At 44.0% G+C, this 22,421-nt stretch overlaps 1 protein-coding gene across 2 annotated transcripts; it reads left to right on the top strand.

Moving 5' to 3' along the window:
• Positions 1-665: 665 nt before the first annotated feature.
• LOC140725337 (ciliary rootlet coiled-coil protein 2-like) lies at positions 666-19,891 on the top strand. 2 transcript variants are annotated; one of them, XR_012098321.1, is made up of 3 exons: positions 666-783; positions 7,078-7,228; positions 19,724-19,891. XR_012098321.1 is itself a non-coding variant. In XM_073040682.1 (3 exons), the coding sequence occupies exons 1-3, from the start codon at positions 739-741 to the stop codon at positions 13,375-13,377; spliced, it is 318 nt and encodes a 105-aa protein (XP_072896783.1). In that variant the 5' UTR covers positions 666-738; the 3' UTR covers positions 13,378-13,470. The 2 variants fall into 2 exon arrangements, 1 of the variants encoding a protein (XP_072896783.1); XM_073040682.1 differs by lacking the exon at positions 19,724-19,891 and adding an exon at positions 13,256-13,470.
• Positions 19,892-22,421: the final 2,530 nt, after the last annotated feature.

The following is a 22,421-nucleotide window of genomic DNA, read 5'->3' as shown; positions in this document are numbered from 1 at the left end:
CGGTGACTGGAAAAGGCTGCTGGATCCTGGTGATGGCACTTCAATGGACTTAAACTTGTAGGGGTTGGAGGGATGGATATGGCCCGTGCAAACAAAGGGGTTTAGTTTAATTTAGCATTGTGTTTGGCCCAGAGTCTATGTTCTTGTATGATGAAACTTGGTGACCACATTTAATGCCCACTGTCCTAGTTGGGGGTAGGGGGAATAACACTCCGTGTAATACCGAGAGGGCTCTGCATAGATGAATCCTGAATGCGCGTTGCTTCATTTAAATCATGCAGCTAAAACACCGACTGGAATCGTTTCGCAGATTCATTTCGCTGGGATATAGCTTTGATTGCAAGAAGCCTACGTACAGTACCGGAAAAGTTCCTTTAACACTTCAATATGCATTGCAGCTTCTTGGTGGGCTTATTAAATGGTGCAGTGTTTCAGAGTTTATGCCTCCTGGGGGCTTGCAAGATCCCGCTCTCAGCTGCCTATATCCCGCCTCCTGTCCAGTATTCGCCTCCAGGCTCCTCGCCGACCACAGCGTCCCCGCCGCCAGGCAACCGCTTGCTCCCAGCGTTCTGTTTCTGCGGCAACATACGCTGGGCGTCCGGTTACGATGGCAACCTGCACCGGGCTTGGGGGTGGGAGGGTGGTGGTTTGCTGGCGATGGGAAGGGTGCAAGGATCGACTGACTGAAGCTGAGCTGGCGAGTGGCCGCAGCGGGCTCCCGTGCAGCCGACAGTCCCCATGAGTTCGCCGGGGGTCGAGGTCAAGCTGGAGGCTGTGATCCAGGTAGGCGGCCAACTTCAGGGCAAAATTTAATCCGGTGGCCGGCTCGTTGCAAACGGCAAATGGCCAAAGCCTGCGATCCCAGCAAGTTCCATTTTCTGTATTGCATTGCGAGTAACTTGTGCATTTGTACAGTCCAGTGGCAAAATAGTCTTGCTCCCACACACCTTGAAAGCCCCCCTCAATGACGGGCTTCGTTTCTTGCCGATGGACGGTACTGGCCGTTGCTTGGATTTGCAAAGTATATATGAGAGATTGGACAAATGTGAACTGTTTTTTCTGGCGCTGTGGGGGCTGAGGGACCACCTGAATGAAAAGTTTATAAAATTTGGAGAGTCATGGATGGGGTAGAACATTTTTTCTCACTGTGGTAATATCAGATACTGATGCCACAGTTTTAAAACGAAAGGAGGAAAGCTAAAATATTTACGAAGCAAGGTCTTTTTTTTACCAGTGGTAGGGTCCTAAAATGCGCTGTCATGAGAAGTGGTTTAAGCAGACGGGACAGCAATATTTAAGATGCACTTAGATAAGACAGGCAAATTTGCAAGGAATTGAAGGATATACAGACAAGAGAAAGTCTGCTGATGCTGGAAATCCAAGCAACACACACACAAAATGCTGGAGGAACTCAGCAGGCCGGGCAGCATCTGTGGGAAAAAGTACAGTCGACGCTTCGGCCCGAACCGGCGACTGTACATTTTTTCCATAGGTGCTGCCTGGCCTGCTGAGTTCCTCCAGCATTCTGTGTGTGTTGAAGGATAGATGGTAGTCTCTGTGCAGACCAATGGAGTTTGATTGTTATCAAGGTCTGCATAGACATTGTGAGTTGTAAGGCTTGCTGTTGGTAAAAGATCTACTGTTCAAAGAGGTTTACTGGCACACAGTGAAGACATTGGAAACTTCCACCTGTTTCTGAGATCCAGTGAAGGGTCCTGGACCTGAAATTGTTTTTCTTTCCACAGATACCACCTGATCACTGATTATTTCCAGCATTTTCTACTTTTATTGTAGGTAACTACCCCACCATTGTCAATCTATCCCAGATGGCCTGCCTTTTGAAGATTTTCCATTGAACCTCACTTCCTGTTTCGAGATCGAAAGACAAAAATGCAAAGCCCTCAGATCTCCTCTCTTAAAATTGAATCATGATATTATTTTCCACATGGTTGCAGGCCATTCTGTCCATTGTCCCTGCTGTTACATAGAAACATAGACATCTCCAGCTCATTACAGGCCCATTGACCTACAATGTTGTACTGACCATGTAACTTACTCTAGAAACTGCCTAGAATTTCCCTAAGAGTCTCTTAAAATACCCTATTTTATCTACCTCTACCACCCTCGCTGGCAGTACATTCCACACACCTATCACTCTCCGTGTGCAGAACTTATCCCTGACATCCCCCTTGTACCTACTTCCAAGCACCTTAAAACTATGCCCTCTCGTGATAGCCATTTCAGCCCTGGGAAAAAAGCCTCTGACTATCACCATGATCAATGCCTCTCATCATCTTATACACCTCTATCAGGTCACCTCTCATCCTCCGTCGCTCCAAGGAGAAAAGGTCAAGTTCACTCAATCCATCCTCATCAGGCACGTTCTCCAATCCAGACAACTTCCTTGTAAATATCCTCTGCATCCTCTCTGTAGTTCATGGGAGTAAGCTGTCCATCATCGGTAGTCCATCAGAATGACTGACTACACTTCACAAAGCTCATCAATGGGTGGTTGGGAGTTCCTGGGAAGGTGGAAATATGCAAATGCAAGCCCCTGTATTTGCTACTGCGGGTCGTCATAGAGGTCTACACAAAGATCATACCTTTGGTCCATTGGGTCTGTCCAGACTGCCAGGCATCCAGTGACATTTATCCCACATTTATTCACTAACCTACCCATTTTACAGTCAGCATGTCCTTTGGGTATGGGAGGAAATTGGAGCACCCAGAGGAAACCCTTGCATCCCAGGGAGAATGTGCAAACACCCGTTCAGGATTGAGCCAAGGATGCTGGTGCTTTGAGGCAGTAGCTCAATCGGCTGTAACACAGCGTTACCCAAACATGGCACACAAACGGGACACCGATATCAGCGCACCTCACCCCTCAACATGATGCACTCTGACCAGGGAACAGTTTAAGTACTCCGGAAGACACGGGCTGTGTTTGACACACCAACATTGAAAATCTATCAGGCAGCATCATGTAAAATGAAGCAGAATTAACATTCAATCAACCCACACAAAATGCTGGTGGAACACAGCAGGTCAGGCAGCATCTATAAGGAGAAGCGCTGTCGACGTTTCGAGCCGAGACTCTTCGTCAGAATTAACATTGCCAGTCTTGGTCCATATGCATTTTCTGACTTTCCATATGAAACACATCACACTTCTTGCATTGCTTTTAATTGCCCCAATGACAACTCATCTCCATGACAACACTGTCTTTGCCTTAACACATTCTCTTTGTTCTATTTGTCCCTTCTTTACTCACCTGGGAGTTGTGAGTTCCTGGGAAGGTGCAAATATGCAAATACAAGCCCCTGCATTTGCTACTGCGGGTCGTCATAGAGGTCTACACAAAGATCATACCTTTGGTTCATTGGGTCTGTCCAGACTGCCAGGCATCCAGTGACATTTATCCCACATTTATTCACTAACCTACCCATTTTACAATTTCTCTTTCCTGGTTTTGACCGAGTCTTCAATCTGAAGCATTAACTGTTTATCTCCCAGCTGCTGGGATAAAAGTACCATTACAAATTCACAGTTAACTCTAAACCTGGAGGCTAGTAGGTTGTGGAGAAGTCTATAGTGCATGTACCTGAATCTGTGACTGTAAGTGCCCTCTGGTAAAGATTAGAGTGACTGTGAGGATCAGTAACGTAATAACTCAATGATTACTCGTACAGTAATTACTTCAATGACATTCAGGTCCTGAATGAAATGGCTCGACTGGTCCCACTAATGTTCCTAGAGACCAAATTTAAAAACAAGAGTTACATCTAGCACTGAAAATTAACAAAACTGCCAATGCTGGAGATGTGAAATAAAAACAGAAAATGCAGTGGAGAGAAGGAGTTGAGATTTCATGGTCACAAGAGATTGTGCAGATGCTGGAAATCCAGAGCAGCACACAAAATACTGGATGAACTCAGCAGGCCAGGCAACGTCAATGGAAAGCAAACATCAGTCGACCTTTCAGGCCAAGATGCAAAACTTCAACTGATGTTTCATGGTAATCAGAAGTGGGAAAAATTTAGACGAGGCATGTTGGAAGTGGCAGAGAGAGGGAAGGAAAGGAGAGAATAAAAGGGATGTCTGATAGTGGGGAGACCAGTAGAAGATAAATGAAGGGTTCTGAAGGTTTGTCAATGGGAGATAATCCTAGGAATTGTATACCCATTGCAACTGTAGAAACATTGAAAACTGTATTGCGGTTGTGAAAATCAGAAATAAGGGAACACTGGGGAAATTCGTCAGGCAGTATCAATACAGGGAGAAAATGGTTTGATTTATCATGGTTCATAGCCTATAATCTTCCATCCAGGTTTGCTGGCCTATGATATGCTGATCAATGTTTCTCTGTTGACTACAGTACTGGAATGCCATGCCTGTGAAGATGTACAGCTCACCACAAGCCAATTATAGGAACCTGGGAATAGGAAGAGACCATTTCACCTATCAAGGCTGTTCAGTCATTCAGTGACTGAGTTGTAATTTAACACATGGTACTCCTTTCCCCCTTCTTTAATATCTGTGCCTAGCGAAAATCCAGCAGCAAAATTTAAACTTACTGTTTCACTAATCCCAAATGCTGCCTGCAGAGGATTAAATATTTCCACCTTGCTATTTACGTAGAAGCGATTCTTAGCGATTTCAGTCCTGAAAGGTCTGTCCATAATTTTTAAATGACACTCCTGAGGCCCAGTACAGTATACCCTGCTGCAGCTCACACTGGCCACAGAGGAGAACAGGCAGGTGGGTCCTAGCAAGGAAAGTCTCTATTTGGTCTATAATAGTTTTTACTGGAATAACCTCAGCAATCCCATTCCACCTTTCCTTGCTTTCCTGTACCCCTACAATTATTCTCTCCCACACATGCCCTTTGAATCTTTTGAAGTTCAAATTCAAGAATGTTATCATGAGCATACGTAGCTTTTATTGCAGCACCAGCCACAACAGAGTATGGCACAAACATGGGAAATATAAATATAAACTGCTGTAAATTATATGTCACTTAAATATCACAATAAGTAAATATAACATAATGACATTAGTGCAAGCTGATTTCAAGGTAGAGTGATTTTTTTTTACCATTAACCTAACAAAGTGATAATTTACTGTAACCAATCAACCTTCCAGCATTAGATAGTGAAGTAGTAGTGAACCCAAATAGCCATACAGGGAGCGTGCATACTGCACATGGACTCTAGCAAAGGTTTGAATCGAACTTGGGTTTCTGTGGCTACGAGGTCGCAGCACTCACTGCTGCTACCTATATGAGACCATTCTCTCATGTAGTTAACAGTTCATTTTCTTCCTTCAAACTTGTTTTTATTATCCCTCTTAACATAAAACGAAATTCCACTTCTTGTCCTTGTCCAATCTCATTGCTAGGCGTTTATAATTAGTAGAAGAGTTGGGATGTCAGGTTGCAGCTGTATGAAACACTGGCCAGCCTACACTAAAGACACTATGTACAGTTCTGGTCACTGCACAACAAGAAGAAGGATATGGTAACATTAGAAAGAGTGTAGAAAAGATTCACATGGACCTTGCCTGGAATGGAAGAGTTTTTACTATTAGGAAAATATTGGATATGCTGGGGTTTATTCTTACTGGAATGTCTTTATACAAGTTTATAAAACTGAGGGGCATAGACAGAGTAAACAGAGTCTTTTTCATAGGGTGAATGACTCTGAAGCTAAAGGGTGTAGGTTTAAGTTGGGGGGGAGGAATGTAAAGGAGATTTGAGCAGGTTTTTCACACAGAGGGTGGTGGGTATGTGGAATTTGAAGAGGTGTGTACAATTACAATATTTAAAAGAGATTTGGACAGATACTTGGATAGGAGAGGGGTAATGGAATATGGGCTAAATGCGGAATTAGTGTAGATTTGCATCACATTTGCCATGGGCAAGATGGCTGAAGGTCCTGTTCTGTGATGTACTACTCGATGACTCTAAGAATTAAACAAGTACTTGGGGATTATCACATCCAAGTTTTCCATAAAGACAAAACTAGTTGGTACGGTGTATATAAGGAACATTAATAAAATGTATAAAGTGTGGAATTGCAGACTTCCCACTTCTGCTGCAGTTACATGTTTGACCGCAGTGATAGAATCCCAAACTTCTCAGTTCTGCTTTTCTCTGAATAACGGGAATAAAGAATACCTTTAAATGAGAGAGAGTGGTTGCGGTAATTCCTGCTGTCTACTCTGCCAGTGATCCAGCTGAGGTGTGACCTTTGTACTGACCTTACTTCTTAATGGCTGAGAGGTGTGGTGATTCACTGGTATTAACAATAGAAACTGCAACCTTCCCCTTGATCTAACAGCAAGGTTTACATTCCCCGTCTCTCTGATCTGAGGAAATAGTAAATCAACTGTGTTCCCTTATTCTTGCCTGTATCTTGGAATCACAAGTTACACAAACATGATCTTAGGTCCATCAAGTCCATGTTAATTATCACCCACCCATCGACACAAATCGCTTTTTGTTAATCACCACATTCCAATTAACTTGCTTCGCCTCACAGATTCTACCATTCACCCAGGAGTGATTTGCAGTGACCAGTTGATCCATGTCATCTGGATATGGGAGGAAACCTGAGCACTCTGGGAAATCCAGGGAGTTTGTGCAAATCCCACCCATTACCTGAGGTCAGAATTGAACCCTGGCCACTGGAACTGTGAAGTAGCAGCTATACAAGCAGTCCACACCACAATAGTAGTTATGGTTTTCAATACTATATGTGCTGTGGGGAAAGGTTCACTGCTATCTACCTTATCTATTGTCTAGTAATGTACACCTCTGTAAGCTTCCCTCTGCTGCCTCTGTTCCAAGAGAAATACTCCAAGCTTATCTACGCTGTCCATGTGACTGAAAAAAGTTAAGTATGATATTCCTTCCTCTTAAGTTCACACATCCACTTTTCTTTCGTGAACAGCCAAGGCAATGACAACATGTTGGCAATGGGACCAGGTTGTCTACTCCGGAAAGCTTCAGTGATGGCTTTGGAGGTGTTTGCTCTGGACGTGCATGGCTCTCAGCTTACTATTCTGTTATTGTTTCAGAAACTCGAAGAGACTGTCCTGAATCCAGAGGTGCCCGAAGAGGACAAAAGTCTGACAGTGTGTGGTGAGGGGCAGGACTCTGTCCCAACTCCAGTCACTGCTCGAATCCGAGAGATTATTACCAAGAATCTATCCGAGGAAAGCATGGAAGGTTAGTGGGCACTGTTCTAACTAAGTCAAGTCATGTGGACAAGTACAGGGAGGTACTGATACAATGAAAAATTTGCTTGCAAGAACATCACAGACAACACACAGAGCAAAAAAAAGAGACACATCCATGGTGGTGCAGGAGGTGGTCTATAGTGTTCCATTTCTGAGGTAAGATTAGTTACCTCAGGCAGGTTGGTTTAGGAAAGTAGCTGTTCCTGAACCTGATGATGTGGGACTTCAGGCCTCTGTACTTCCTGCCTGTTGGTACCAGTGAGGAGAGGACATAACCTGGATGGTGGTGATACTTGATGATGGTTGTTGCCTTCTTAAGGACTTCCTTCTGGAGATGTTGTGAATGGCAGTGGTAGGGGAAGAACCATGCCTCCGATGGACCTCGTTGTGTCTACTACTCTGTAGTGTTGGTGGTCCGTCATTTCCGATGATGACATAACCTGCACAGGAGGAGTTTTATAGTGAAAAAGCCATTGCACTGGGGCAGTTCCACCGTCTTGGCCCAATGGTACGCAAAATCGTCATGGCTAGAGAATTCTTCAGCTGCAGTGGACAGGCATGATGCCTTGTGTGCCTTGTCATGCCCTTCACTCTCCACAAAGTGTTGCAGCACCGTCTTCTTGGCTGTTGGATCTTGTAGTTGATTTCACTGTTGGAACTAGCTTCACCTGCTGGGGTAGGCATATCCCTATCTCACGGGGGTTGGAGGTTCCAGGCTATCCTCACCTGGTTTAGCCTGCCTGTAGATGTGGTGTGCCAGGTTGTGGCTATTGTGAACAGTTACTTGGAGATACAGGTAAGAACTGGGTGTCAGGTGGGGACCGAAGGTGACCGAGCTGCCCCTGGAGTGGAAGATGTGTTATGCCTGTGCCACCCCCCCTCCTTTTTGAGAATCGCAAGATCGCTATTAAGTCAGGGCAGAAGACCCAGGAAATGAGAGAGAGACGTTTGGAATGTCCTGGCCCCAGCGATACAAAGCCACGGAACAGGTCATTGTCTTTTGGAGACGGGATTGTGTATTGAGTACTGTACTTCATGGAAAGCCCTCAGGCAACGTGGGCTGGTTGGGGGGATGGCATCATTCCACCCTGATTGACATCTGAGACCCTGTGAGTCAGGATAAAAGAGAGACTGGGGAACGGCCCTTGACACGCACCAGGAGAAACGCTAGTTCCGTGACAGCGTTTAATAGCAATAGCCAGTGGAGGGCCCACGTGTGTCCTTTCCCGTTGCCCCGGGATTGAGGCCCTACCACGGAAGTCGGCTTAGCTAAGGAAGAGATCACCACCGACGCCATTTTGAAAGATCGACACCATAAAACAGAAAACCGGGCAAGTTCTAAAAACCTCGTCTCTCTCTCCAACCAAAAGCTGCAGCTTGAATGAACTTGAGTAACTTTTATATTTCCATCGGACAATACATTATCCCCTAGACAACGATAGAGCCATTTCTTATTGATTATTATTATACCCGCGCTTTTAGATTTAGTATCGACGACGTATATTATCTGTATGTTTGCATTGATATTATTTTTATGTATTTTATCAATAAATACAGTTAAAAATAGTACCATCAGACTTCAACGGACCTCTCTATTTTTGCTGGTAAGTGACCCAGTTACGGGGTACGTAACAGATGACAAACCTGCCACCGGAGGTGCTACCCCTCCCTGGATACTCCATACACTCTACTCTGTAGTAGAAAGAAAGCATGTTACCAGTACGCAACAGGGTAGTGGTAAATAGGTTATTGGGTTACTGTGGGATTGAACGTGACCGTCAGCGAACATTATCATAGAGTACTATTCTTCTCCTTCACTTGATGCACTCTGCTCTAACTGTGGGATATCCAGGTACAGCGTGCAGAAGGCATTGTGAGGACAAACAGGCAATTCGGAGTGAAGCTGAAGACAGAATCAGATGCATGATATTTGTGGCAGTGTTTGCCTGCCATTACTTCCTATAGGGTGAAACCTAACAGCATAAATGGGAGTGATTCCTCACTCCTTGATGAACCTTTACGCTTGCTTTGAATGGGAGAATAACACTAGATCTGTGTGAATCCCCATAGCATCTGGTGACACTGAGATCTCTGTCTTGGAGGGCAGTATCCAAAAGTTCTTCAAGAGGGTAAATCATTGCACACACAGCATCAGGTCCCGGTGGTGCACCTGGGCCTGTATGAAAATCTGTGCCAACCGCCTGGCAGGGGTGGTCATGGATATCTCCCAACTCTTGCTGCTGCAGTCGGAGGTTCCTGCCTGCTTCAAAAGGGCATCGATCATTCTGGTGCCAGAAAGGAAGGATGAATTGCCTCAATGATTATTGCCCGGTCTAGTACTCACATCTACCTTAATGAAGTCATTCGAGAGTTGGTTATGGCTAGAATTAACCCCTGCCTGAGCAAGGACCTGGACCCATTGTAATTCATCTACTGTCATAGTAATTCTACAGTGGATACAATCTCAGTGGTTCTTCACTCTGCTTTGGGCAGCAACAAGACTTACATAAGGCCACTGTTTATCAATTACAGCTGAGCTTTCAGCATCATAATTCCTTCAGCACCAATAACCAAGTGTCAAAACCTGGGCCTCTGTACCTCCCTTGCAACTGGATCCTGGACTTCCTTATTGAGAGATCACCATCAGTTTGGAAATGACATCTCACTGACATCAACACTGACTTAATGATGAGTGTTTGGCCCACAGTTCCACTTTCTCTACACTCAAGACCTAAACACAGCTTCATGTCTAATTTCAGTGATGACACCACTGTTGTTGGTAAAATCTCAAGTGGCAACAGGAGGCATAAAGATAGATCAGGTTGGTTCAGTGATACTCCAACAACAACCTCACACTCAACATCAGCAAGACTAAGGAATTGATTGTGAACTTCAGGAAAGGGAACTCAAGAGAACACACCAGTCCTCATTGAGGGTTCAGTGGTGAAAACGGTGAGCAGCTTCAAGTTCAAGGCATCAGCATTTCAGAGGATCTGACCTGGGCCCGACACAAAAAAGACATGGCAGCAGCTGTACCTCTTTGGGAGCTGGAAGATGTCACCAAAGACTCATAAAAATTTCTATAGCTGTAAGATGAGACTGTTCTGACTAGTTGCTTCACAGATTTGTATAAAGCCTCCAATGTATCTGCCTTTCCCATCATCTGGTAGTGAGCTCCACACATCTAAAAAAAAACTACCTCAGACATTCACCTACACTTTCATCCATTCACCTTAAATTATGCCCCCTTGTATTAGCCATTTGCGAGCTGGTGCTGATTCTCCACTTTACGTTTTTTTTAATCATCTTACACATCTCTATCAAGTCACCTCACAACTCTCCAGAGGTTGTTCAACCTTTCATCATTAGACATGCTGTCTAATCCATGCAGCATCCTGGCAAATCTCCACTCCCACTCCCTGAAGTTTCCATAACCTTCCTATAATGAGGTGACCAGAACCGAACACAATTCTCCAAGGGTGGTCTAACCAGAGTTTTATAAAACTGCAACACTACCTTGCAGTTCCTGAACTCAATTCCCCTGACTAATGTAGGCTAACACACCATATGCTTTCTTAACCTATTAACTTGCACAAAAACTTTGAGGGATCGATAGACCAGGGCCCCAAGATCCCTCTGTCCCTCCAAACTCCTAAGAATCCTTCCATTAACCTTGTATTCTGCCTTCAAGTTCAAGCTTCCGAAGTGTATCACTTCACAATTTTCCAGATTGAACTCCATCTGTCACTTCTCAGTTCAGCTCTCCACCCTACCCTGTCTTGTAACCTATGACAGTTTACCGCACCATCCACAATTCAATCAGCCTTCGCGTCATCTGCAAAGTTACCTGCACACCCTTCCACTTCCTCATCCAAGTCATTAATAACATTCAAAAGAGCAGCGGTCCCAGAAAAGTATGAAGCAGAATACCACTGTTCTCTACTAGATAATTTCAGGGACGTCAGGGTGGTTATAAAAGTGGTAGGGGATGGTATTGCTAATCAGAAATATTTCACAGCTGCAGAAAGTGAGGACATTGTGGAGGGATTGTCTTCCAGGTTGGTGTGAGTGGAAGTCAGAAATGGTAAGGGAGCAATCACTTTATTGGGCGTATTCCATAGAAACGCCAATAGCAACAGAGATACCAAGGAGCAGACTGGGAACAGGTTTTGTAACAATGCAACTATAACAAGTTTGTTGTCATGAGTGACTTCAGCTTTAACAGGCATCTCTTTAGTGCAAAAGGTTTTGATAAGGTGGAATTTGTTAGGTGTGTCCTGAAAGGGTTCCTGATTCAATATGTCATTAAAGTAGAGGAAAGGCCACATTGGATTTGGTGCTAGACAATGAAGGTGTCAGATCTCTCAGTGGGTGAGTGTTTTGGAGACAGTGACCACAACTCCCTGACCTTTATCATAGCCTTGGAAAGGGATAAGATGGTACAGGAAAGTATTTAACTGGGAGAGGCGGAATTATAATGGTATTAGGCAGGTGCTGAGTGTAGTCAAGGAAATGTTCAACAGAAATGTGGAGGTCTTTTACGGAGTTCCTGCATGGAGATCTGGATAGATAAGTCCCATTGAGGCAGAGAAAAAATAGTTGGAACCACAGTTGACAGGAAGGAGCTTAAGAATAGAGGAATTTCTCGCAGGTCAGTGGCGGTTATTTAAAAAGGGAGCTTCGAGAGCGTTCGTCCATTGTATGTGGCCTATCAGCGGTGTGAACAGAGCTCTACCAAGAGGGATTTCTCACAGGTCAGTGGCGGTTATTTAAAAAGGGAGCTTCGAGAGCGTTCGTCCATTGTATGTGGTCTATCAGCGGTGTGAACAGAGCTCTACCAAGAGGGATTTCTCACAGGTCAGTGGCGGTTACTTAAAAAGGGAGCTTCAAGAGCACTTGTCCTTTGTATGTGGCCTATCAGCGGTGTGAACAGAGCTCTACCAAGAGGGATTTCTCACAGGTCAGTGGCGGTTACTTAAAAAGGGAGCTTCAAGAGCACTCGTCCTTTGTATGTGGCCTATCAGCGGCTATAACCGGAGCAACATTCATGAGTTAGATAGCAGGGAAGGTTCAGGCATAAAAGGGAGGCTCTACCTAGCGGAGTGGTCATCGACGGAGTGGTCTGAGGCAGAGTGCTAGGGCTTTGGCTCATTCAGGCTTCAGCGATAATGGGTCGAGGCAAGGTAAGTTACCTGTGAGGAATAGAAACAGAAAGTATGTCTGTGAGGCCGGTGTTCTGTACTGGGTGTCAGATGTGGGAAGTCCGGGAGACTCCCAGCCTCCCAGACAGTCACATCTGCACCGGGTGCGTCGAGCTGCAGCTCCTTAGGGACCGGGTTAGGGAACTGGAGATGCAGCTCGATGACCTTCGTCTGGTCAGGGAAAGTGAGTCGGTAATAGAGAGGAGCTATAGGCAGGTAGTCACACCGGGGCCTCGGGAGACAGATAAGTGGGTCACAGTCAGTAGAGGGAAGGGCAAGAGTCAGATACTAGAGAGTACCCCAGTGGCTGCCCCCCTTAACAATAAGTACTCCTGTTTGAGTACTGTTCAAGTCAAATAAAAAGTTGCCTACAATGTAAGCTGGAAAGTTTCCTATCTCATCCAGGCATGCTTGGGCATGCTTAGGCGGCACGGCTGCTGCATGGCAGGACAGGTTGTAGTAATAATTATTGCATTCAGGACTGTAAGGATGGGATTTGCTATCACCAAACACAAATTTCTATAAAGGATTTTGATATTTGAGACAGATGCTTCCCAGAATAATTGACGCCAAGATTAAGAGAAGTATTTTTGTTGGTCCACAAATCAAACAGATCATCAATGACAGGCAATTTGAAGAATTTTTAGTGGGACCGGATAAAATCACATGGAAGGCATTCAAGAAAGCTGTTGAAAATTTTCTCAGCATCTACAGAACACCAAACTACATGCAGCTGGTTGAAAGCATGCTTCAAGCATATAAAACCATGAAATGCAACATGTCACTAAAGATTAATTTTCTCCATTCCCATTTAGACTTCTTCCCTGCAAATCTTGGTGCTGTTAGTAACAAGCATGGTGAAAAGTTTCACCAGGACATTGCGGTCATGGAGAAAAGATCCCTCCATCAGTGCTGGCTGATTATTGTTGGACACTGAGGCGAGAGGCCTCAGACACTGATTACAAATGAAAATTGTTAACAAAATAATTTTATCTTAGTTGAACTATTGCAAAGCATCAGCACCATTATGCAATTAAACACATTATATTCAATAAATGTTAATTTGTTGTTTCTCCAAATTCCTACGTGATATAAGTATTCTGAAATTATATTTGTGTTCATCTTCAAGAAGTCTATCACAAACAAAAAAAATTCTGAGGAAACAACACTTTTGAAAAAATTTGTTGTCCAGTGATATCAAGCGTATGAGGAGTATTCCGGGTTGGATAATCCAGGGAGGGACGACCAAGTCTTCCTGAAAATACTGAACAAAGGCCTGTGTTCAGCCCACCAGGAATTTTTAGATTTAGGCAAAACAGTGGGTTTGACCTACTCTGCAGTAGTTTTGTGGGCTAGTTAGATAGACCGAAGGAAGTGCAAGAGAGATCGGCTACGGGTGTGGCCATTTGGGACATGGTTGGAGGCACTGTCCAAAACAGAGGATATCACAGCAGACACATAATCTCTCACCCCACTGGCACCCAGTCTGACCAATCTGACTGTCAATCAGATCAAAGAGCTAGTAAAGGTGGCTCCTAGGTCAGAAAAAGATGTGGCGGCAGGCCCCACTGCCAGCGCTGGTGACCTGCGGATGTACACAACAGCATTGTTAGGGGGACGGCAATATGATATGTTAGTGGACACAGGGGCTTCAGTATCGATTATAGACCTACCCTTGCCAACAACTGAACAAGCCATTGATATTAGGGATGTAGGAGGGAAAGCAGTGAAAGTGAGTCACAAATACTGGAAATCGGGGGAGTGCAGCTCCCAGTGTATTTCTGGGTATGTCCAAGTATTGAGGGCACTATCCTTGGAATAGACATCCTAAGGGAAGCAGGAACTGTTATAGATTCGGGAAAGGGAGAAATAATATGGACAAGTCAGGGGCAGTGAATGTGTACAACCAACAGAATACACAACCTGGCTCGCATAGTCGCAGCTGCCCCGATCACCAGAGACTGGAGCCATGATGGTGTCTATGGGTTACTTTGTCAGCAGTTCCAGCAGTGTGGGCTCCACACAAGCAAGATTGTGGTTCAGTAAAGATAAACCCAGTTAAAATAGAGGAGGCAACACCAGAGAATCTGCAGATGCTGGAAATAAATAAAAACACAAAATGCTGGATAGATCCCATAGATGCTGTCTGGCCTGCTGAGTTCTGCCAGCATTTTGTGTTTTTATTAGAGGAGGGTCTGTATAAACTCCGTAAGCAGTACTCTATAAAAACTGACACACTGACAGCTGTCCAGGGTATAGTGAAGGAACAGAAACACCAGGGGATACTCAGAGAGATTGCAGCCACTACTAACTCGTCTATATGGCTAGTAAAGCCCAGTGGAGCATATCCATTAACAGCAGGCTATACCGCCCTTAAGACCATGCTGAGATTGCATCCCATAGTAGTGGGCCCTGAAACAATCCTGAATGGCTTGTTTCCAGAACATAAAGTTTTTCCACGGTGCATTGGACTTCATCAACTGTGGGATTGTGTTTAAAAGCCGAGAGGTAATGTTACAGCTATATAGGACCCCACTTGGAGTACTGTGCTCAAGTCTGGTCACCTCACTACAGGAAGTATGTGGAAACTATAGAACGTGTGCAGAGGAGGATTGGGGAGGATGGATGTTGCCTGGATTGGGGAGCATGCCTTATGACAATAGTTTGAGTGAACTTGGCCTGTTCTCCTTGGAGCGATGGAGGATGAGAGGTGACCTGATAGAGGTGTATAAGATGATGAGAGGTATTGATCGTGTGATAGTCAGAAGCTTTTTCCCAGGGCTGAAATGGCTATCACGAGAGGGCACAGTTTTAAGGCGATTGGAAGTAGGTACAGAGGAGATGTCAGGAGTAACTGTTTTACCTAGAGTGGTGAGTGTGTGGAATGGGCTGCCGGCGATGGTGGATACGATAAGAGTTTTTTAAGAGACTCCTGGATAGGTACATGGAGCTTAGAAAAATAGAGGGCTATGGGTAACCCTAGGTAATTTCTAAAGTAACACATGTTTAGCACAGCATAGTGGGCTGAAGGGCCTGTATTGTGCTGTAGTTTTCTACGTTTCATTGTGACTAATATACTTCAGAGCTAGAAGGTGGTGTGGAGAAAGCCTCGGTGAGTAGCACTTAGAAAAACCACAAGGCATTCTACACATATGTAAAGAACAGGAGGATGGCTAGAGTGAGGATAGGATTAATGAGGGATAAAAAAGAAAATGTGTCTGGTGTTGGAGGAGCTAGGGTAAGTAGTTAATTTACTCACTGTTGAGAAGGATACTGACAAATGTGAGAACACCTTGAAAAAGGTTGATTTACTGGAACAAGTTGACATTAAGAAAGAGGATGAACTTTGGAAAAACACCAGGATAGGTTAGTCCCTGGAGCCAGACAGGATATAGTGCAGGCCACTGCAGGAAGTGAGGGAAGAGCTTGCTGTGTCTTTGGTGATGATCTTTGGGTCCTCTGGCCACGGGAGTAGTATCAAAAGACTGAAAGATGGTAAATGTTATTCCTTTGCTAAATAAAGGTAATAGGAATAGCCCTGGGAATTATGGAGCAGTGAGTCTAACAGTGTTGTTACGGTTAAGAAAGAAGACAGCTATCAAGCCCAGCATCCATGGCATTGGGTTTGCCAGCTCGTCAGTCAACTCTCTGAACTTCTCGTGGGGAATCAGTGAATGTCTCACGATGATCCATTTGGCACTTGCCAACAACCAGATAGCAACCATCATCAGTGCTTATGCACCAACTCTGGACTTGCACGAGTATGAAAAAGAGGCCTTCTATGCTTGCCTAGATGCGACAGTGTCAAACATCCCCAAGGATGAGGTAATTCTTTTAGGGGTTGGGACTTCATGCTTTGGAAGAGTAGCGTAGGAAAGGAAGGAATTGGCAACTTCAACTTAATTGGAGTACTGCTTCTCTCCACATGTGCTGAGCACGATCTGATCACCAAAACCCTTTTGCATCAGAAAAACAAATTCAAGGCATTGTGGCAGCAGCCCCGATCTGAGCAGTGGCATCTCATTGACTGTGTCATTGTCCAAGTTAGGGATCGGCACGATGTGAATATCACAAAGGCCAGGAATGGCCCCGAAGACAGCTGGACAGATCATTGACTGATCCGCTCCAACAAGCGCCGGGCCGGATCAGGAAGACTGGGTGCGGGTTGAATCCAGGCAGCGGGGTCCAGGCCCCATTGCGTATCAAAGCGACTGAACCCTATGTTTGGATGATGATTTAGGCACTGGGCTGGATTGAAAAGGTCAGGGTGTCAGGGGCCGAGGTTCAGCTTGCTGCTCCATGATGTTTACTCGGCTCTGCACTGAACTAAGGGTCTGTGCACGGACTCTATTTGTGGACTTCAGTTCTGAATGCTATTTGCTTGCTTTTATTGTTTACAAGATTTATTTTTTCCCCCTGTGCATTGGGTGCTTAATAATCTTTTTTCCAAAAATTGGTTTTTTTGAGTTTCTTTGTTCTGTGGCTGCCTGTAAAGCGGTGAATCTGAAGGTTGTATAATGTTTATATACTTCGATAATATATGTACTTTGAACTTTGTACTGTCCTTTTATATTTGACCTCCCAAAGTGCAACACATCACATTTCTCTGTGTTAAACTCCATCTGCCACGTCTCTGCCCACACGTGCTTTGATGACAAATCTACTTTGAACTTTTTGAACTTTGAATCGTGTCCATCAGACTCATGAAAAAGAGAAATGTTCATAAGAAGAGACCAGGCCAAGACTAAAACGCAAGAGCCTGGTTGACACTGCCACCCAAAAGCACCTTCAGGCCTCATTTGGGGAAAACCTCCAACAGGATTATCTGGAAGATATCGAAGAGCATTGGGGTCTGCTTAAGTCCACCACCTTTCATACCTGCAAAAACATCCTTATGGTACAAGTCCAGGAAACATCAGGAATGGTTTGATGATAATGACAGGGAGATAGAACAATTTATCTCCAAGAAACAGAAAGCCTTTTCTGCCTTGGCAGAATGACATTGGCAGCAGAGCCAAAAGAAGACTTTACTCCAGGGCCAAGCCAAATGTCCAGCACCGGGCGAAGGAGCTAAAAACTTCTTGGCGGAGTAAGCAAGCCCTGGAAATGTAGAAAATGGAAGATTCTGGTGACACAAGAGGCTTTCATGGTGCTGCCAAGGCAAGGCAGTCTATGGACCAGCGGTGGGGGGAGTGGAGGGAGGTAGAGAGGGGTGGAGAGAGGGGAGGTGGAGGGAGGTTTGGATGAGGAGGTTGGGGGGGGGGGGTGGTTGGAGAGGGGGACAGTGGAGGTCCGAGGGTCCAGGGGGGAAGGGCTGTAGGGACGGGGGACAGAGAGGACAGGGGAGAGAGGGGGGGATTAATCAGAATGAGGTTCAAAATCACTTAAGTGCCTGAGTGGGAGGTGGAGAGGGAGTTTTGGATTTGACAGAATTTTTTTTATTATTTAGCTTTTATTATTTAGACATACAGCATAGTAACAGGGTCTTCCAGCCTAACTACACCCATGTGACCAATTTCACCAATTGACGAGTATGTCTTCGTACCATCGAAGGAAACCCATACGGTCACAGTGAGAATGTACAAACGGCTTACAGGCAACAGCGGGAATCGTTATTGTTGACCCTTCTCTGCTGTTATTTTCTATTTTTCTTTTACCATCATGACATCCTGTGGTGGGTATTTCTCAGAGATAATGATCATACAAGGTGAAACGTCAGGCATCCCATATTTATCGTTGAAAAGATCAACTCTTCAAGGTGCTAGGTGTTACTACAATAATCTGGGCATTGAATGAAGTAAGTGTTGTGGGCAGATCAGTTCTCACCCAGAAACTGAAAGTGTCTTTTATGGTTTTCTCAAATGGAATCCTAGAAATCTCACCAATAGGTCAACTGCAACACAATGATTTAACAAGATCTTACGTTTCAACACTGAACGCTGGGACATACTGGGTTGACCTTAAAGAGCTGGCATGAATTTATCAGTGTGCTCCCTCCATGCAGACCCCTTATAAATCAATCGCCCAGTTTAAAGTGGGGAAAATTCAGTACAACTAGCTAACCGTAGGATAATGCACCAGCCATCTTGTTATTTTTGCTCTGCCTTCCTGAGCTACTGAACAAGAGAAGTTGTAAAAACTGCTGATGTGGGCAGTGGCCTGATCTGTTATAACAGCTAGTGGAATACTGTGATGTACCATTGAAACAAAGATACAAATTCCATTCACACTTCTATTCCCAAGTGCAAATTTCATTACCAAACACATCTTTAGCCTCAATGCCAATTCGAAACAAATCCATCGAAACAATTTGATTGCTATCCCAACCTTAATGCCAAGTTTACTTCAATCACTATCTCAGCCTAAACCTTAAATCCACCCTAACACCCGAATTCCAGTCCCAAATGTATTTCTATGTGTCCAAACTCCAAATGGTTGGCCTGGTGGTGTAGTGGCATCAGCACCGGACTTCGAGGTGAGTGGTCCTGGGTTCGAATCTCGCCGGCTCCTGCACACTTTCCATCTGTACTGGGTTGAGTGTCGAGCTTGCAACTCGGCTTTGTGGAAAACACACAAAATGCTAAGGTAGCGGCAATGGTTGCCGCCTGATGTGCCACAAGGCACAAAGAGGACCAGCTAACTCCGAATGCCATAGCAGCCATTGCTTGAATCTTAGGGTTCCCATAAAATATAGGAGCAGAATTAGGCCATTCGGCCCCTCAAGTCTCCTAAAATCCATCTTATATCTCAAATCCACCATGTAGCCATCCCAGCGTCGACTCAAATCTAAAACAAATGTAATCTTATATTAACTAAACGGAACTTACCTTGCGGACCTGTCTCCGGTTTTTTGAGGTTCTGCATAAGTATTTGTTTTGTTTTCTTTAACTGAAATCATATCATCTTTTTCCAACTGTATAAAATCTGCAATTAAGAAGCAAATTAAATGAAATGCCAACTGAGTGAAAGAAATATAAAAACAAGGTTAACGTTTCAACTGTTTAGAAAATCCCATGCACAATTTAGAAAATGATATTCTCAATGTAATATTATCCATTACAATCACACCTATCGAGCATACTGATGACTTGGCATATAAAGGGATTGCCTATGTAGTAATGAGCCATGGAACACATTCAATGTGGGGCACCAATTCAGTCAGGATGTAATACAATCTATATATTGCTCTGAAAATATTGAGTTCTTGCTATGGATCATAAAGCTCTGTGCACCAGCTCCTTTGTCCTCTTAAACCCTATACTTTGAATATCTGTACCACACAGGTTGGTGTAGGGGAGTTTCCTGGAATCCCTGTGCTCTCACAACATTTCGATGGGACTAATGCTGGAACCTGCACCTTTTGTTGTGGATCTCAAGTACAATAACAATGTAACATGAGCAACCAAATGCAGCCTCGGGGTGCTCAGATCAACTGGCCAACATACAAATGTATATACATACAAATAAAAGAGAAAAAAGATATATATAGTGAGGTAGTGTTCTTGGGTTCAATATCCATTCAAAAACCTAATGGCAGAGGGGAAGAAGCTGTTCCTGAATCATTGAGTGTGCCTCTTCAGGCTCCTGTACCTCCTCCCTGAAGGTAGCAATGAGATATTTGTGAATGTCTTTGGTGACATACCAAATCTCCTCAAGCTCCTAATGAAATATAGTCACTGTTGTGCCTTCTTTGTAACTGCATCTATACGTTGGGCCCAGGATAGATCCTCAGAGATGTTGTCACCCAGGAACTTGAAAGTGCTCACTCTTTCCACCTCTAATGTCTTGATGAAGACCATGTGTTCCCTCGGCTTACCCTTTCCTGAGTCCACAATCAATTCTTTGGTGGGACTGATGCTGAGTGAAAGGTCGTTGCTGCGACACCACTCAACCAGCTGATCTACCTCACTCCTGTACACCTTCTCATCATTTGAGATGCCGTCAGCAATAGCAGTGTCATCAGAAAATGGCACTTGAGCTGTGCCTAGCCACACAGTTACAAGTGTAAAGACAGCAGAGCAGTGGGCTAAGCACTCTTCCTTGACGGGTCATCTGTGTTGATTATCAGCAAGGTAGAGATATTAGTACCAATCCGCATAGACTGGGGTCTTCCAGTCAGGCCCAGGTTTTTGACTAGATCTGTGGAATGATTGTGTTAAACCGGCTAGTTAATGTTGAAGTGTAGACCACTTCTGAAAGAATTAGCTCTCTCTTTCAGCTAATATCACCTGGACCTAGACTCTCCAACCAATGGAAGTTTATTGTTTCCATTTATCCCATCAACTCCACTCATATTGCCAGCAGCACCAAAGGAGTCACTGGTTTTGTCCTCTGTAGGTTAGCACACCTTGAAATATGCACAGTTAAAAGGCATGCTTGAGGTCAGACACTGGTGCACCTGAGTGTTCACTGATTACCATCGAGCACAGTGACACAACACTGGCTTACTACAGCCAGGGTGAGGGAACAATTTCCATTTGGTCCTTCAGCCTTATACCCTGGAGGACTGGTGTGTGGATGGTGATCACCTGCATAAGATCACTGGTGGTTCAAAAGGTCAGTGCACGTGACGCTTAAAAACTCACTTTACATTTACGATGTCATATTTTGATGCATTTCTTGATTTACTTCTACATTTTAAATATTTATTTTGTAATTATTGAAATCCACCTGAATAGCTTTTAAATGTTTAACCATTATACAGAGTTAAAAATCCTTTGACAATGGCAATTAGTAGTGTGGATGAAGAGGTAAAGATCTAGGATCCAATGATTGAGCCTGGCTTGCTGCTCAGACCCCATCCATTTCATGGACCCCTGTTGTAGAGGATCAGCTTGAAGTGGCCACCATTTCTAGAAGATGGCTGTCCTGGTAGAGACCATGGCAGTGAGTCCAGGGAGAAGGCCTGCTTGATTTAGCCCAACACTTTGAAAACTTTTACTGTCATCCTCAAAAGTGACAGTTAATCTCACCCTGCAAGTGGAATCCATGTATCATTCTGCAACGTTCACGCTGCACTCCTTCCAAAGCCCAGAAATTCTCACCGAACCCCAAGACTAATTAGGAGTTTGTTTAGATTTAAATTAATGATGGCCCCCTTTGTAAAAGTCCTGGAGTATGTAATATGTTTTAACATGTATATCCATGACATTTTACAGGACCATCTCTTTATGTTACCACTCTTTCTATTTTTTTAATTGATTTTTTAATGCATTTTCTACAACACTACAAATAAAAAAGACCCAAACCAAAATAAAAAATTAATACAGTGCAAAATAAACATACAATAATAATATAATACAAAAAAGATAATTGAGAAAGCACCCAAATTGAAGTCATGTAAAGTTAGTATCCTCCCCAAGTCCCACAACAAAAAAAAACTCCAGACCAACCACAACAAAATATAGCGGATATAAATCAGGACATTCAAACCCCCAAAACTGTAAATACACTTGAAAACAGAAGATAATAATGCCTACTACCAAAAAAAAAGGAAGAGCTGAAAGTAAGGGACTGAAAAAAAAACCTTAATTAAGAGGAAAGTTATGAAAGTACTCAATAAAAGGTCCCCAGACCTTATGAAACTTTATATCTGAATTAAGAATTGAATAATGAATTTTTTCAAGGTCTAAACAGGACATAATATCATTAAGCCATTGAGCATGCGTGGGCGGGGCAACATCTCTCCATCTAAGGAGGATTAGAGATCTAGCCAGGAGAGAAGCAAAAGATAATATTCGACACTTAGTCGAACTCAAACGTATATCTGTCTCACCCAAAAAACCAAACAGAGCAATTAAAGGGTTAGGTTCTAAGTGGTGATTCAGAATACAGGATAAAGTTATAAAAACATCTTTCCAAAATTACTCTAAACTAGGACAGGACCAGTACATATGAATAAGAGAAGTCTCGCCCCTTTTGCATTTATCACAAAGAGGACTAATATTAGGGTAAAATCGAGATAATTTAGATTTGGACATA

The sequence above is a fragment of the Hemitrygon akajei genome, chromosome 3 (assembly GCF_048418815.1).
Source record: "Hemitrygon akajei chromosome 3, sHemAka1.3, whole genome shotgun sequence".
NCBI classification, from domain to species: Eukaryota; Metazoa; Chordata; class Chondrichthyes; order Myliobatiformes; family Dasyatidae; genus Hemitrygon; species Hemitrygon akajei.
This window is presented reverse-complemented; position numbering and strand designations above follow the sequence as displayed.